Source organism: Oryx dammah, unplaced genomic scaffold, assembly GCF_014754425.2.
Source record: "Oryx dammah isolate SB20612 unplaced genomic scaffold, SCBI_Odam_1.1 HiC_scaffold_27, whole genome shotgun sequence".
NCBI lineage: Eukaryota > Metazoa > Chordata > Mammalia > Artiodactyla > Bovidae > Oryx > Oryx dammah.
The window spans coordinates 43,265,625-43,278,550 of record NW_024070211.1 but is presented as its reverse complement, the minus strand read 5'-3'; the positions used below and the strand labels follow the sequence as shown (position 1 = coordinate 43,278,550).

General features: G+C 42.3%; 1 protein-coding gene across 1 annotated transcript; it reads right to left on the bottom strand.

The window, feature by feature from the left end:
• Positions 1-2,465: 2,465 nt before the first annotated feature.
• On the bottom strand, positions 2,466-3,752 carry LOC120854588 (succinate dehydrogenase [ubiquinone] cytochrome b small subunit, mitochondrial-like). The gene has a single exon (XM_040228727.1). It carries the CDS (start codon positions 3,746-3,748, stop codon positions 3,269-3,271), a length of 480 nt encoding a protein of 159 aa, XP_040084661.1. The 5' UTR covers positions 3,749-3,752; the 3' UTR covers positions 2,466-3,268.
• Positions 3,753-12,926: the final 9,174 nt, after the last annotated feature.

The window sequence follows — 12,926 nt, the reverse complement described above, 5'->3', positions numbered from 1 at the left end:
TGGGGCTCCTGGACACGCAGTATCTTTTTTGGTGGGATCCAACATTCTTCTGTCAATGGTTGTTAAGTAGGTAGCTGTGATTTTGGTGTTCTTGAAGAAGTTGCAAATCATAGCAAATACATGGGGAAACAATGGAAACAATGACTGACATTATTTTCCTGGACTCCAAAATCACTGCAGATGGTGATTGCAGCCATGAAATTAAAAGACGTTTGCTCTTTGGAAGAAAAGCTATGACAAACCTAGAAAGCATATTAAAAAGCAGAAACATTACTTTACTGAAAAAGGTCCATCTAGTCAAAGCTATAGTTTTTTCCAGTAGTCATGTATGGATGTGAGAGTGGGACCATAAAGAAGGCTGAGTGCCGAAGAATTGATGTTTTTGAACTGTGGTATTGGAGAGTCCCTTGGACTGCAAGGCAATCAAACCAGTCAATCCTAAAGGAAATCAATTCTGAATATTTATTGGAGGGACTGATGCTGAGGCTGAAGCTACACTACTTTGGCCACCTGATGCAAAGAGCCTACTCATTGGAAAATACTTTGATGCTGGGAAAGATTGAAGGCAGGAGGAGAAGGGGACAACAGAGGTTGAGTTGGTTGGGTGGCATCACTGACTCAATGGAAATGAGTTTGAGCAAGCTCTGGGAGATTGTGAGGACCGAGAAGCCTGGCATGCTGCAGTCCATGGGATTGCAAAGAGTCAGATACCACTGAGTGATTGAATAATAACAACTACTGCATCAAAACAAGCCTTGACTCCAAACCCCATCTAAGATCAAAATAATCCTTGACCCCAAACTCCATCTAAGATCAGCAGACTTCTCTGCAAAGAGAGATTATATCTAACCAGTTAACTCTTTCTTACTTAAGTGATGAATTCAGCTTTTCATTTCAGTAATTGAATACTGATACCTTCCATCCACAATACAAAATAACAGCTCTTAGTAACCTAAGATCAAAAGTAATCTTTCTTAGCTTGATGAAAGAAATGTGCTAGATCTTTAGCAAATATCATACTTAGTGGTGATACAGTGGTGGCATCTTTTTTAAAGATGGAAATAAAATCACATGCCCTCATTATTTAAGTGTGAAAGCAGGGCAGTATGATGAGACAAAAAATAAGAAATTCATATTGGAATTGTCATGTTTGACAGGAAATGACTGTTGATTAGGAAAATCCAAAAGAATCCATTTATATACTGTTATAACCAAAAAGAAAGTTCAGTAAGGTTATTGAATGCAAGCTCAACACAATACTAACAACATTAGGTGTAATTGTTAACCTTTATTGAGGGTTTGCAATTTGCTGGGCACCATTCTGAGAGCTTTGCAGGTTTTATTTAATCCAATACTCACAACAACCCTTTGGAGAAAGTACTGTTATTCTCCCTAGTAAAGAGGTGAGATACTGCAAGACTGAGTACATTTCCAAGAGCATCTGGCTTGTACATGATGAGTTGGAGATTTGAACTCAAGGAAATCAATATATAACATAATATTAAAACATCAATATATAAGATAATACATTATGCTCTTAACTACTGTGATGGTGGTCTCCAAGCTTTATATTCATAGGTTGAGTGAAAAAGTTTGAGCAATCATCCTATATATATATATGGAAACACCCTATATATATGTATATATAATGTTCAAATAATTTTTAAATAATAAAAGACAGAAATGTTTAAAGGAAAAGATAAACAATATTTTTAAATAAATTCTATTTGAAAATAAAATTTTATTTTTCTAGCGGCCAAAATATTCCTTTAGCACTCCCAGAACTAGTACTGAATATATGTAAGCAATGTAACTGAATATATGTCTTCTGATTTTTTTTAATGTGTCGATTTGACAGTATCAGACCATCCATTTGCTCTACCACCAAATTCAGTTTCTTTTGACACAGAGGTAGCATCTGTGAGAATAACTGGACTGGGGAAGCTGATACAGGCAAACTGCTGAATTACATATATTATTTAGATTTTTTAAAAATAAGGGTATATTCATTATTACTCATAGAATTAAAGAAAACTTAAAAAAAAAAAAAAAAGCCCAACCTTCAGCTGATTCCTGTTGCTCTTAGGATAAAGACAAACATTCTTGATCTGGCCCCTGATTGCCTTTCTAGTTTCCCTGAAACCTCCAAGTTTTCTTACTCTGCTTTTCAAACACACTGGTTTCCTGTTCCTTCAACAGGTGATTTCTCCACCCACTCCCTGATTAAGGATTTTGACATGCTCTCTTTCTTCTGGGTATTTTTCTCCCCCATATCCATACTTAACCCCAACTCTTCTTTATCCCTCTGACATCACTTTTCCAGGAAATCCTTCCTAGTCACAGCAGCAGAGATCCAATCTCTGTGATGGCTCCTTTCACTTAGCAGAGATTATAATTATACTTTGATATGGACATGGGTCTTTATTTGATGAATATCTTTTTTTTTTTTTTTTAAAAGAGTAGAATAAATTTTTATTATGCAGCATTTTATTTTTTTAAAAAATTACCTTCATGGAATACATTTTCACAGTAGGAATTCCCAGTGGGAAAACAACAACTTATCACTTATAATTTTATATTTGTGGACAGATTATTTTAGGACAAGTAAAATAAACACATTTGAGGATTAAGTCTTGGTTTAGAATCTGTAACAATTTGAAACATCTATAAAGGGACCTCTTCCCTAAATAGAACTTCTCTACATTCAGAAACTCTCCAGGCTCTTCTTCCTAGGATTTAGAAATCAGTAATGTGAAATATCAGCATTTCTAACTTTTAAATTTCCCTAAGACATGTAACCATCAGTAACTGGTATCAAGTGAACAGAGGGGGAGGTTTACAAAAACTAAACACTGCCTAAGTTTCTGCAGTCTTTACTTGTGAATTAAGTCTTTCCCTTTCTCCATCATCCTAGGACAAATACAGACGTTTGACCAGATATCAAGAGTAATAAAGCTGAATTCCCTTTAAGAGCTTGATCAATTAAAAGGCAAAAAGCTCATATATAATGTTCAGTTATACTATGAGACTTGTGAAAAGCTGAGACACTCCATTAGCTCCCCAGAATATATAATTCAGTCTTATAATTTCTTAAGATACAACTTCTCTCAAATATTTCTTCAAAGATTAAATTCTAAAAACAATCAGGTGATTAGGAGAAGAGGTTTGTCTCACCAATGTTTTTCCTTCTTATTGTGAGTTGAAATGGCATGACAGAGCAGAGGCAAGGAGGTGTACAATCAATTCTCAAGGTATTAAGTCTAAAAGGTCAGAGCTTCCACAGCATAGCCACAGCTTTGCAGATGCCCACGTCATGATAGTTGAAGTAACAGAGCCCAGCAAAAGTGAAAGCTGAGAGCACCAAAAGGCCTGTCTTGGCAGCTTTCTGCACTGCATCTCCATGAACATAGTCAGTAACAACTTGTCCAATGCCCCAGTGACTGTGAAGAGTGAGGGTTGCGGCCAGAGAGTAGTCCATCGCAGAACAAGGATTCAAATAGGCAGCTGGAATTAGGCCCAGGAGCAAAACACTGACAACCCTCTCACCAGTCCAATGGAGAGATGCAGCCTTGGAACCAGAGTGGTGGCTGGGTGACAGGTGAATATGCTGTGTTCCACACCATCCTTGAGCAGGTCGGTCCTGGAGAAATGCTGAGACAAGAGCTGGTCTGACCAGTGGGGTTCGGAGGAACAGAGCTCGCCCTTCTCTGGCGCCGCAGAGGACACTTAGCCTCCAGAGAGTCGCCATGTCGCTCTCGATGAATATCTTTTTAATCAGACACTAGGTTCCACCAGGCAAGAGCTCTATGTTTTGTTTACCACTGTGTCTTCAGACACTAGCACCATGCCAGAACATTTGGTAGAGTTTCAGTAAATACTTAATGAATTTAGGGTTGAATGAATTCGTTCCCTTTTTGTGATGCCAGTCTGGCTGTAGGAGGGTTAACAACACATTTCTTTTGTGTGTGTGCCAATAAAACATTATTTGGAAAACAAAATAATGGGCCAAATTTGTAGTTTAATAATCTCTGATACTGGAGTAGGAAATGGCAACCCACTCCAGTATTCCTGCCTGGAAAATTCCAAGGACAGAGGAGCCTGGAAGGCTACAGTCCATGGGGTCACACAGAGCTGGACATGACTGAGCAGAGCACACACACACACACACAGTCTGTGACACAGAGACTTCTAGAATAGCTGGAAGGGTGGAGAAAACTTTGGAACCTCAGTAGCAGAAACAGTCTGATCAAGGTACCACAGCCGCAGCTAGACTACCATCATGGTTGAATTCTGACTCATCATCTTAACAACCCATTTCTACACTTGCTCCCCTCCCTTGATAACTGGAGAAGGCATCTGCAGATGCTCCCACACCCCTGGATGTTGGCTGGCTACTGTACCACATCTCTTGCCAGCTTCCTCTCACTCCCCAGGCCACGGTGGAGGTGACCAGACAATGACCAGCTTTAGCAGCTTGGGTCTTAGATTTGAGAGAGGAGGCATTGGAACAGGATTCATTGATGTCTGAGTGCTTCGGAAAAAATAGACTTGCTCAGTTGGTGCTGTCTGCATTTGTTTTGCCCAGGAAGCAGAGCCCAAGATAAGGACTGAAGGTGAAGGTAGTTTATTTGGGAAATAAACACAGAAGTAGGAGCAAGGGCAGAGAAGGTGGATGGGAAGGAAGAAAAAGCCTATATAAAGATGCGTTATCAAGGGTGCTGCTCTTGGCAACAGGACTCCATTTGGCTGGGATTTCTGAGAAGTATAAAAAAATGCTTTCTAGAAATATCTGGATTTCCCTGGTGGCTCAGACGGTAAAGCGTCTGTCTACAATGTGGGAGACCTGGGTTCAAGCCCTAGGTTGGGAAGATCCCCTGGAGAAGGAAATGGCAATCCATTAGGGAATTCATCTGTAGGCTCCCATCCTCCTTTGATTAAGAGCAATCCCATGGACATTAGCTCCTCTGCAATTCCAGTCTACACAACTTGTCAGATGGTAACCAGAGTGCTGCCCATGGGTGTTCCATGATGGTCCTGGGAGTAGCAGTGAACAAGTGGCTCTGATTTGTAATTGCAACCCAGCCACCAGGAAGAAACCTTCTAGCGCAGCACACTTCATACGACAGACATGCAGAATAGGAAATGAAGATGCTAGATTAAGACACTCTCCCTGTGATGATGATTGCGGCTATGCTCAAATCGACAATTTAAGCTGGCAACGCTGATGGCTACAGAGCAGGCTGCCCAGCATGTCTTGCCACCATGCATTGATTTTAGTTCTCCCACGAGCCTCTTGACTTCTTTCTCCTCCTGTATCAATGGCAGTGACAAGTCACAAGCGTCCCGGTGAATAAGGTCAAGAGGAATAAAGAGAGGCTATTTCCTGCCCAAACTTCATATCCTTCATGTGCGATCGCACACTGGTGGCTGACAGCTACTGCCAAACTGAGGGCGAGCAGGGGCTGAGCTCTCAGACAGACTCAACCTGTAACATGGCCGAGCATCCTCTCACTCAACATCTGTAGCTCTGTTCTTTCCTGTCTCCTGTAATCTCCCTGCCCTCCCCTGCCCCCATAGCTGTCTGATTGCAAAGACAGCAGAACCATCACATTCCTGGATTTAAAGATCACCCAATGACACTCCCAGGCTCTGGCCACTGTCCGTCAGCCTGCTGATTGCCCATCTCACAGCCCCACCTCCCCCCAAATCTCGTTAGCCCCCCCTGGGACCAGGAATCCTTCAAAAAGCAGGTTTGCAACCTGTTAATATTTGCAAACACTTATGGGGATCTCCCTCCCACTCTCTCCTCTGCTTCTCATTTGATGAGTATTAAAAATCACAAACCCACCCCTTGCCCTCAGGTGATGGATGTACTTGAATCTTTCTGCAAGCAGGAAGTCCTCTTCCTTCAGGCCACAACATTTGATAAAGAAATGAATCCTTGATGTTATTAATTCCCTCAGCTAAGATTTTGTTTAATAACTGTATTGTCAGTGATAGATCTGAAGAGGTAGGGTGTGAGTGTGCATGTGTGTGTGTGTGAGAGAGAGAGATGGGGGTGAGGGAGGGATGGGGAAGAAGAGATGGGGGGAGGGGAGGGTAATTTGATTGTGGCCTAGAGATTAGGCAGGCTGGCATTACAAAGCACCTCTTTATCCAGGGCTGGAGCTCCAGTGTGACAAATGACTGCCTCTCCCCCTCCCCCGTTCACCATCTGATTAGGCCCAAGCCAGCCAATCACAGTGGATAATTTGGAAAATATTTCCTCCTGACATTCCGAAGAACAATCCCTTGCTGAGGAAAAAAATACATTATAAAATAAATGGAAAAGCATCCATCAGCTGGGAAAATGTATTCTACTGGTTGGAGGCAAGTGATGTTTTTATTTAAATGGGACCAAAGACAGGGAGGTTTGATTTTGCACTAAGATACCAAAACAGAGCAGAGAAGTATTTGCATTGAGGTTGTTACCCCCCAACCTCGCCCAGATGGTAGTTTTATACAGCAAGACGGGCCAGCGGATAGTTATCAGTAAGGCAGGCATTGCAAGGTGGCCCATAAATTACCTGTCCAATTTGGTGTGATTTGGATAAAAGTACAAAAGTAATTTTGTGGCCAGCAGATGGTCTCTTCCTCTCTTCCTCTTTCTCTCCTTCACACACACATTTACACACCCTCCTCAGTTGAAAAAATGGTCAAACTGCAGAAGAGGGAAGCCTTTCCCTTTTGAAATGCATCTCAGCCAGGGTTGTAGGGATTGGCTTGCAAGCTTTCATACCAGAGAGGAAGCAGGCCTGGCTTCTAAATCCTTGCAGGGCCTAGAATCTACCAAGACAGGATAGGTTCTGCCATGACCCAGACCTGCTCGATGAGGTCTTGAAACATTTATCAGCCCATCCTCCCCTTCCCCCCAGCTCCCACAGCAGGACCTTCTCCCCTCTTCCTGTCCCCCAAGATAAAGCAATAGATGTGTTTATATGACTCATAGGTCCATGAACTCAATCCAGAGGGTAAATAACTCACTGAATGAATGAGATATGTCATTTCCAGGCTATAAAAATAATTCACGGCCTCACCTTTTCCTAATGGGGCTTCATGGCCTGGTGCTTTCATGTCTGCCCACTGCAGCTGCTGCCTCTGCAGAGTCCCTTCAGGTCTGCTGGTGTCTGTGGTGAAAGATGAAGGGCTTAAGATGCTCTGAATAGCACTTGTCTCTTCCTGCGTATTGAAAAAAGAAATATATTTCTTTCTATAGGGACTTTTTTTTTTAACTCATGAATCAATAACAAAATGCAAATATGCTATAGTTTTTTTTTTTTCTTCCCCTTTCTTAGTTAAAGGACAGAAACTTCCATGAATGAATGTGTATATTGCTAACCTGAACTGGTTCTTGGCAAAATTTTGAGAAAAGCTAAATTGATTGTTCAGTTGCTTTAGTTGTGTCCGACTCTTTGAGACCCCATAGACTGTAGCCTGCCAGGCTCCTCTGTCCATGGAATTATTCTCCAGACAAGAGTACTGGAGTTGCCATTTCCTACTCCTGGGGATCTTCCAGTGATTGAACCTGTATCTCTTGAGTCTCCTGCATTGGCAGGCAGATTCTTTACCACTGTACCACCTTGATTATCAGTTGCTTTTCCCTCTCTTTCTCACCTTCCATTTGGCCACCTCCCTGCCACCTATACCAGACTCAGCATTGAGTATAGACACAGACCCACATGCTCGCATGGCCAAAATCTCGGTTCACACACCCCCCTGCCCCCCGTTCAAATCCCCCACTACCCTTTCATAAGGGTAAGAATCTGCCTGCCAATCCAGGAGACACAGTAGATGAGGGTTCGATCCCTGGGTCAGGAAGATCCCCTGGAGGAGGAAATGGCAACCCGCTCAAGTATTCTTCCCTGGGAAATCCCGTGGACAGAGGAGCTTGGTGGGCTATACTCCAGGGGGTTGCAAGAGTCAAACATGATTGAGTGACTGAGTATACAGGTACCCTTTCATAAAATGGTCCATGTTATTACCTCACTTAAAGTCTGCCCACTTTCCGAGGACACCTCAGAAAGCCAGACCATTCAAAATTCCTTTCACCCATCCAGAGTCAGCTCAATCATCAGTTTGGTTGTATCTGCCTTCTAACCTTAGATCAGGAAAGACTCTCTCTCCAATTTCCTGAAATACATCCAGCACCTACCTCCAGTGTTCTAGTTTGGGTAAGTTACTCCCTCAGCACCTACCCGCAACATTTCTTCACTCTTCAATTTTTCAGACATATAAGTGTTTTACTATTTCCTCATCAGCTTATTTTTTACAGGTTTCTGAGTTCCACTAGAGGCAAGACACATGTCTGCAATTATACGAACACACACTCTCATCCAAAAATGTGTCATTGCACAGAGTTGGTGTTTTGTAAATTTTTGCTAATACATCTTAGCAATTTCAAGTCCTCTGAGAGGCCCTGGAAGAAGCTATTTAGAGGCAGACAAGAGTTTGAAATCAGACCAAAAAAAAAAAAAACAAACCCAAAACAAGGGCATTAGCATTTGGCAAGTTCTGTAACCACTCTGATGCTTGGTATTCTTATGTTAAACAGTGATAATAAGGCCTTGTGTTGGGTGAGTGTAAGCATGAATAGGATGGGGTGTGTAAGAAGCAGGCAGGGTGGCTGGCACATGGTCAGCCCTTAATAAAATATGGTTAGTAGAAGTCACATTGCCTTGGTGTTTTGGTCCCCATGGGTCACACTCACCACTGACTCAGGACTTTGTTCAAGTATTACTAGGTGGGGTGTTGTCTCTGGCTTTATTTCATTGCCCAAGCCTCCCCCAAGCTGCCCATTCTCAGCAGGGCTCTCTGCACATGTTTTCCCACGTGCCCACTCTTCCTTTCCTTTCTTCCTAATTTTGCCTTTGAAAATCAGTCACACAAGCACTGTGTCCCTTCTTTCGTGGACACACAGAAAAATTAAATATTTGAAAACCTTTCATTCATGACATCAGTCCAAAGGGTATCAAACAAGCGAAGGGGTGGGGGTAGGGGCAGGCACTATAGCACCTGTGCCTGGTAACCATCTCCCTAGCAACAGAGGTCCCGGTGGCCAGTGGACGTTCTTTAGAAGCACTAACAGAGTTTTTGTTTCCAAAGCATGTCTGCTTCTCCCACTTTTGATTAATCAACATCAGCTCTTTTAGTGTGTGTTTAAGTGAAATAATAGATTACTGCTCAACCACAGTTGAATGACAGAGGTTTTGATGACTCTCATGAAGAAAAGGCAATACAAAATAGTCTACAATGGATTTTTTTTTTTTGAAAGGGAAAAACTTAAAAACCTCTCTTTCTCCTGTTGCCTGGATTCTTGTAAACAATTATGTTTAGAACAATGATCTTTTGAATCATGAACCATTCCCCCTATCTCACCGAGGCTTTAGGAATGGTTGACTCTTTTCAGCTTTTTCTTCTGCTTCAAACACTTAAAGCCCTGCAAATACAATCCATGCTTGGCTCACAAGAGCAGCACAGCACAGTGTCCAAAGTCATCCCCCAGTGATTCTTCCAATTCTTTCTGAGATTCTGACAAATACTTTGGACTGTGCTTTTTGTTTTCTGGCAGGAAAGGTTAAAATGTGTATTCACAGATACATTTTTCAGGTAGAGATTTTTTTCTCTCTCTTCCTTTGGACTCCTTTCCTCAGCCTCTGAAAGTTCCTAGAATTCCGTGACACCAGGAATTTGTCTGTTCCTCCTCTTCTCCGTTTTGTGTTGGGGCTAGAATTCTTGACCTGTTCTAATATATACCTAAGGTCCTTGTCTACATTTGACTAAGGTGTTTAAAACAAACGGAGGGACTCCATTAAAATGTGTCATCCCTTAGTTTCTGACTTTTTCCTCTAAATCCCTAAAAATCTGAAAATGTTAAAATAAGAAAGTGGAATCAGTTCTGCCGTGTATTCATTTCTAAATACTCACGGGATAATTCTTGACTTCTATGCCAAAAGGGTCACTCATTTTGCCTGGCAAGGAAGAACACGAAAGAAGTCACATGCTTGATTTCGTATTGCTCACGTGTGCTGAAAGTACATTTACTTTTGTCTTGCACACATACTCATTCTAAAGATGATTCACAGAACAGATTGACAATGAAATTCTTTCTAGGGTTTAGAAAGGATGCTAAAATTAGGGGCAGCTCTATGAACAAGCAGCTGGTCTTTCATGGACTTCTAAAAGTCACCACAAGGTGGCAGACCAACACAATAGAAAGAAGAATTAAGTCCCAGGGGGCCAACCCCTAGTCTCTGTTAACGGCTTGATTTTCCACTTACAAGCAAGAAAATGCCATGGAAACTTTTGTTTTCCTCTTCAAGTGAAGGAGGAGAGCCAGGGATGGGGAAGGCACCAAGCCCCCTTCCACTGTGTGTTGTGCGTTGCCCCTAAGCTACATCTGGACATTATAAGTCACCCATTGTACTTTCACTTTTCACTTTCATGCATTGGAGAAGGAAATGGCAACCCACTCCAGTGTTCTTGCCTGGAGAATCCCAGGGACAGAGGAGTCTGGTGGGCTGCCGTCTATGGGGTCGCACAGAGTCGGACACGACTGAAGCGACTTAGCAGCAGCAGCACTGTGGAAGCCTAGCATTTTCTGATTTTAGCAACAGCACCATTCTGAGCAGAAAAGAACCAGTATGTTCTGTTCAGCTTAAAACCAACTAAAATCACAAGTAAAGAGAAGGAAGAAAGTCATTTTCACAGAGGGGGAAAAAATCCGTGGAGTTGACTTAGACAGCAGTCCTGAGCAAGAAACGAGACCCTCACAGGTTGCTGGTTCCAGATGCCAATGAATCCTCACCTGTAACTGTTCTGCTTCTAAGATGCAAAACCACATCAGAGTGTTTTACCTTAAAACCTCATCTCTGTTCACAGCCCCTCCCGCTGACACCTGGCCCCTAAAATAATCACCTTTTATTACTCTTGCTTTTCAATCTAGGCAATTGCTTGAGATTCCGCAGAACCTGCTTAGGAAAGGTGCACCCCTGCCTATCTGAATGAGACCACTTCTGGGCATTCAAGTGGCTGTGTTCTAGCTCAGCTGAGCTGATGCCTCAATCTGCCACCTCCTGCATTCCCTAGCTCGTGGGTCTCCATACAAAGTGCCTTCAGACCATGTGCACCAGGATCTGTCTAATCTCATTAGATTTCTCATTTTCAGCATAATACTGTCATGGCGCTGTGCACCAGTGCCCCAGATTAGTGGCTTGTCAGAACTGGTGCCCCACTAATGAGCTAATCCAAATAATACTCAAATCCCAAATCAGATTTAAGACGATCCAGTCTGGGTAGAATTAGGGAGTGAGCAATACTGGCTAAAAGAACAAGCTTTCCTTTTCTTTGTTTTGCCTTAAATGAACATAGGTAGAGTGCTGTCAAACTCTAGAGGTTTGTTTTTTTTTTTTCTTTGCACAACATTAACTGCCATTACACAGTTGGGAATAATAAACAGAAAGGAGTACATCTGTATGGATTGGTATAAATTTACCTTAGAGGATTAGAAAACACACATCCACACACATATGCGAGGTTAATATATTCAGCAGATCCGTGTCCTTCACAGCTTCTAGTTTTCCTGACTTTCCTGTGAGTTTGGCCTGAAGACCTTGCAGATTTTAAATCTGATGTATTTCAATGGCGACCTTAGGGTGTAGGGTTAGGTCAAAAAAAATTTTTTTTAAGCTTATTTCTTTCCTTATTTTCCCTCAGGGTAAAGCTGGGCTCCAGAAATTCCAAAATGCATAATAGCAAAGTTAAGGTCAGACCCTGAACAAAGGAGCTAGGCAAACAGAATGCAATGAGAATCATTGATGTTTCAGGTGTTCTTGAAAAATGAAGCCTTGGCTTATAAATGGATGCTTAAATGGTTTCTTATTTCTGTACTTGTGCAACATTTCTGAGAATGAAAGAAATTATTTTCTGTTGGTCACAGGGCAGTTATTATGATGGCAGAGTGGGCCAGCACAGAGCAGGAGGAGGGTGAGCTGTCCTGCACTCTCTTCCAAAGCACAGCAACCCATGTGGCATCGCTGCCACGGAGCCTCCCATCTTGCTGCTGGATGAAGGCCAAAGAATGCAGTTAAACTTTTTGAGTCAAGTTCAGCAAAGCGTGGCTGTTTGCTGTTGCGTTTTGATTCATAAACCCAATGGATCTGATATAGGAATGGTACCTTCAGAATCCAAACATGGGCCATTCCATACTTTGATATTAGTCCTCAGCTCAGTGCTTTGTCATCAGTGTATAAAAGACAAGTTCTCAGAGTCATCTTCTATTTTTTTGAAGTAAGAAAATGTTTCTTATTTTTTGTGTGTGAAGCACAATGTACTCACTCCAGATTTCATCATTTTTCATTTATTTGTCATTTCCATCAAACATTGTGTGTTCAGTTTTATAACTGCTAGCATTTTTAGGTGATAAGCTACCAGAAGGAAGTCTGGTTTTTAGAGTTTTGTGCTTAACAGAGCCATCATATTCCCAGGTGGTAAAGAACCCGCCTGCCAATGCAGGAGACATAAGAGACACGGGTTCGATTCCCAGGTTGGGAAGATCCCCTGGAGGAGGAAATGGCAATGCACTCCAGTATTCTTGCCTGGAGAATCCCATGGACAGAGGAACCTGGAGGGCTACAGTCCGTAGGGTCGCACAGAGTCGGGCATGACTGAAGTGACTTAGCATGCATATTTTATAACTGATGTGAGCTTGCTTTCACTGACCTCAAACGTGACCACGTCACACAGTCACACAAATACTGAACTACTACCTGGAGCTCAGGGTGCCTGCCCAGTGCCTGTGCAAGAGACAGCACCTGTGTGGTTGCCTGCTCTTTCCTCTATTGTCACATTGTGAAACACAGAATTCCGCTTGTTCCTGCACCTTAATTAGG

What these genes read in the sequence shown, in the direction of transcription:
- LOC120854588 (XM_040228727.1), bottom strand. Translation starts at nt 3,748, where the DNA reads ATGGCGACTCTCTGGAGGCTAAGTGTCCTCTGCGGCGCCAGAGAAGGG.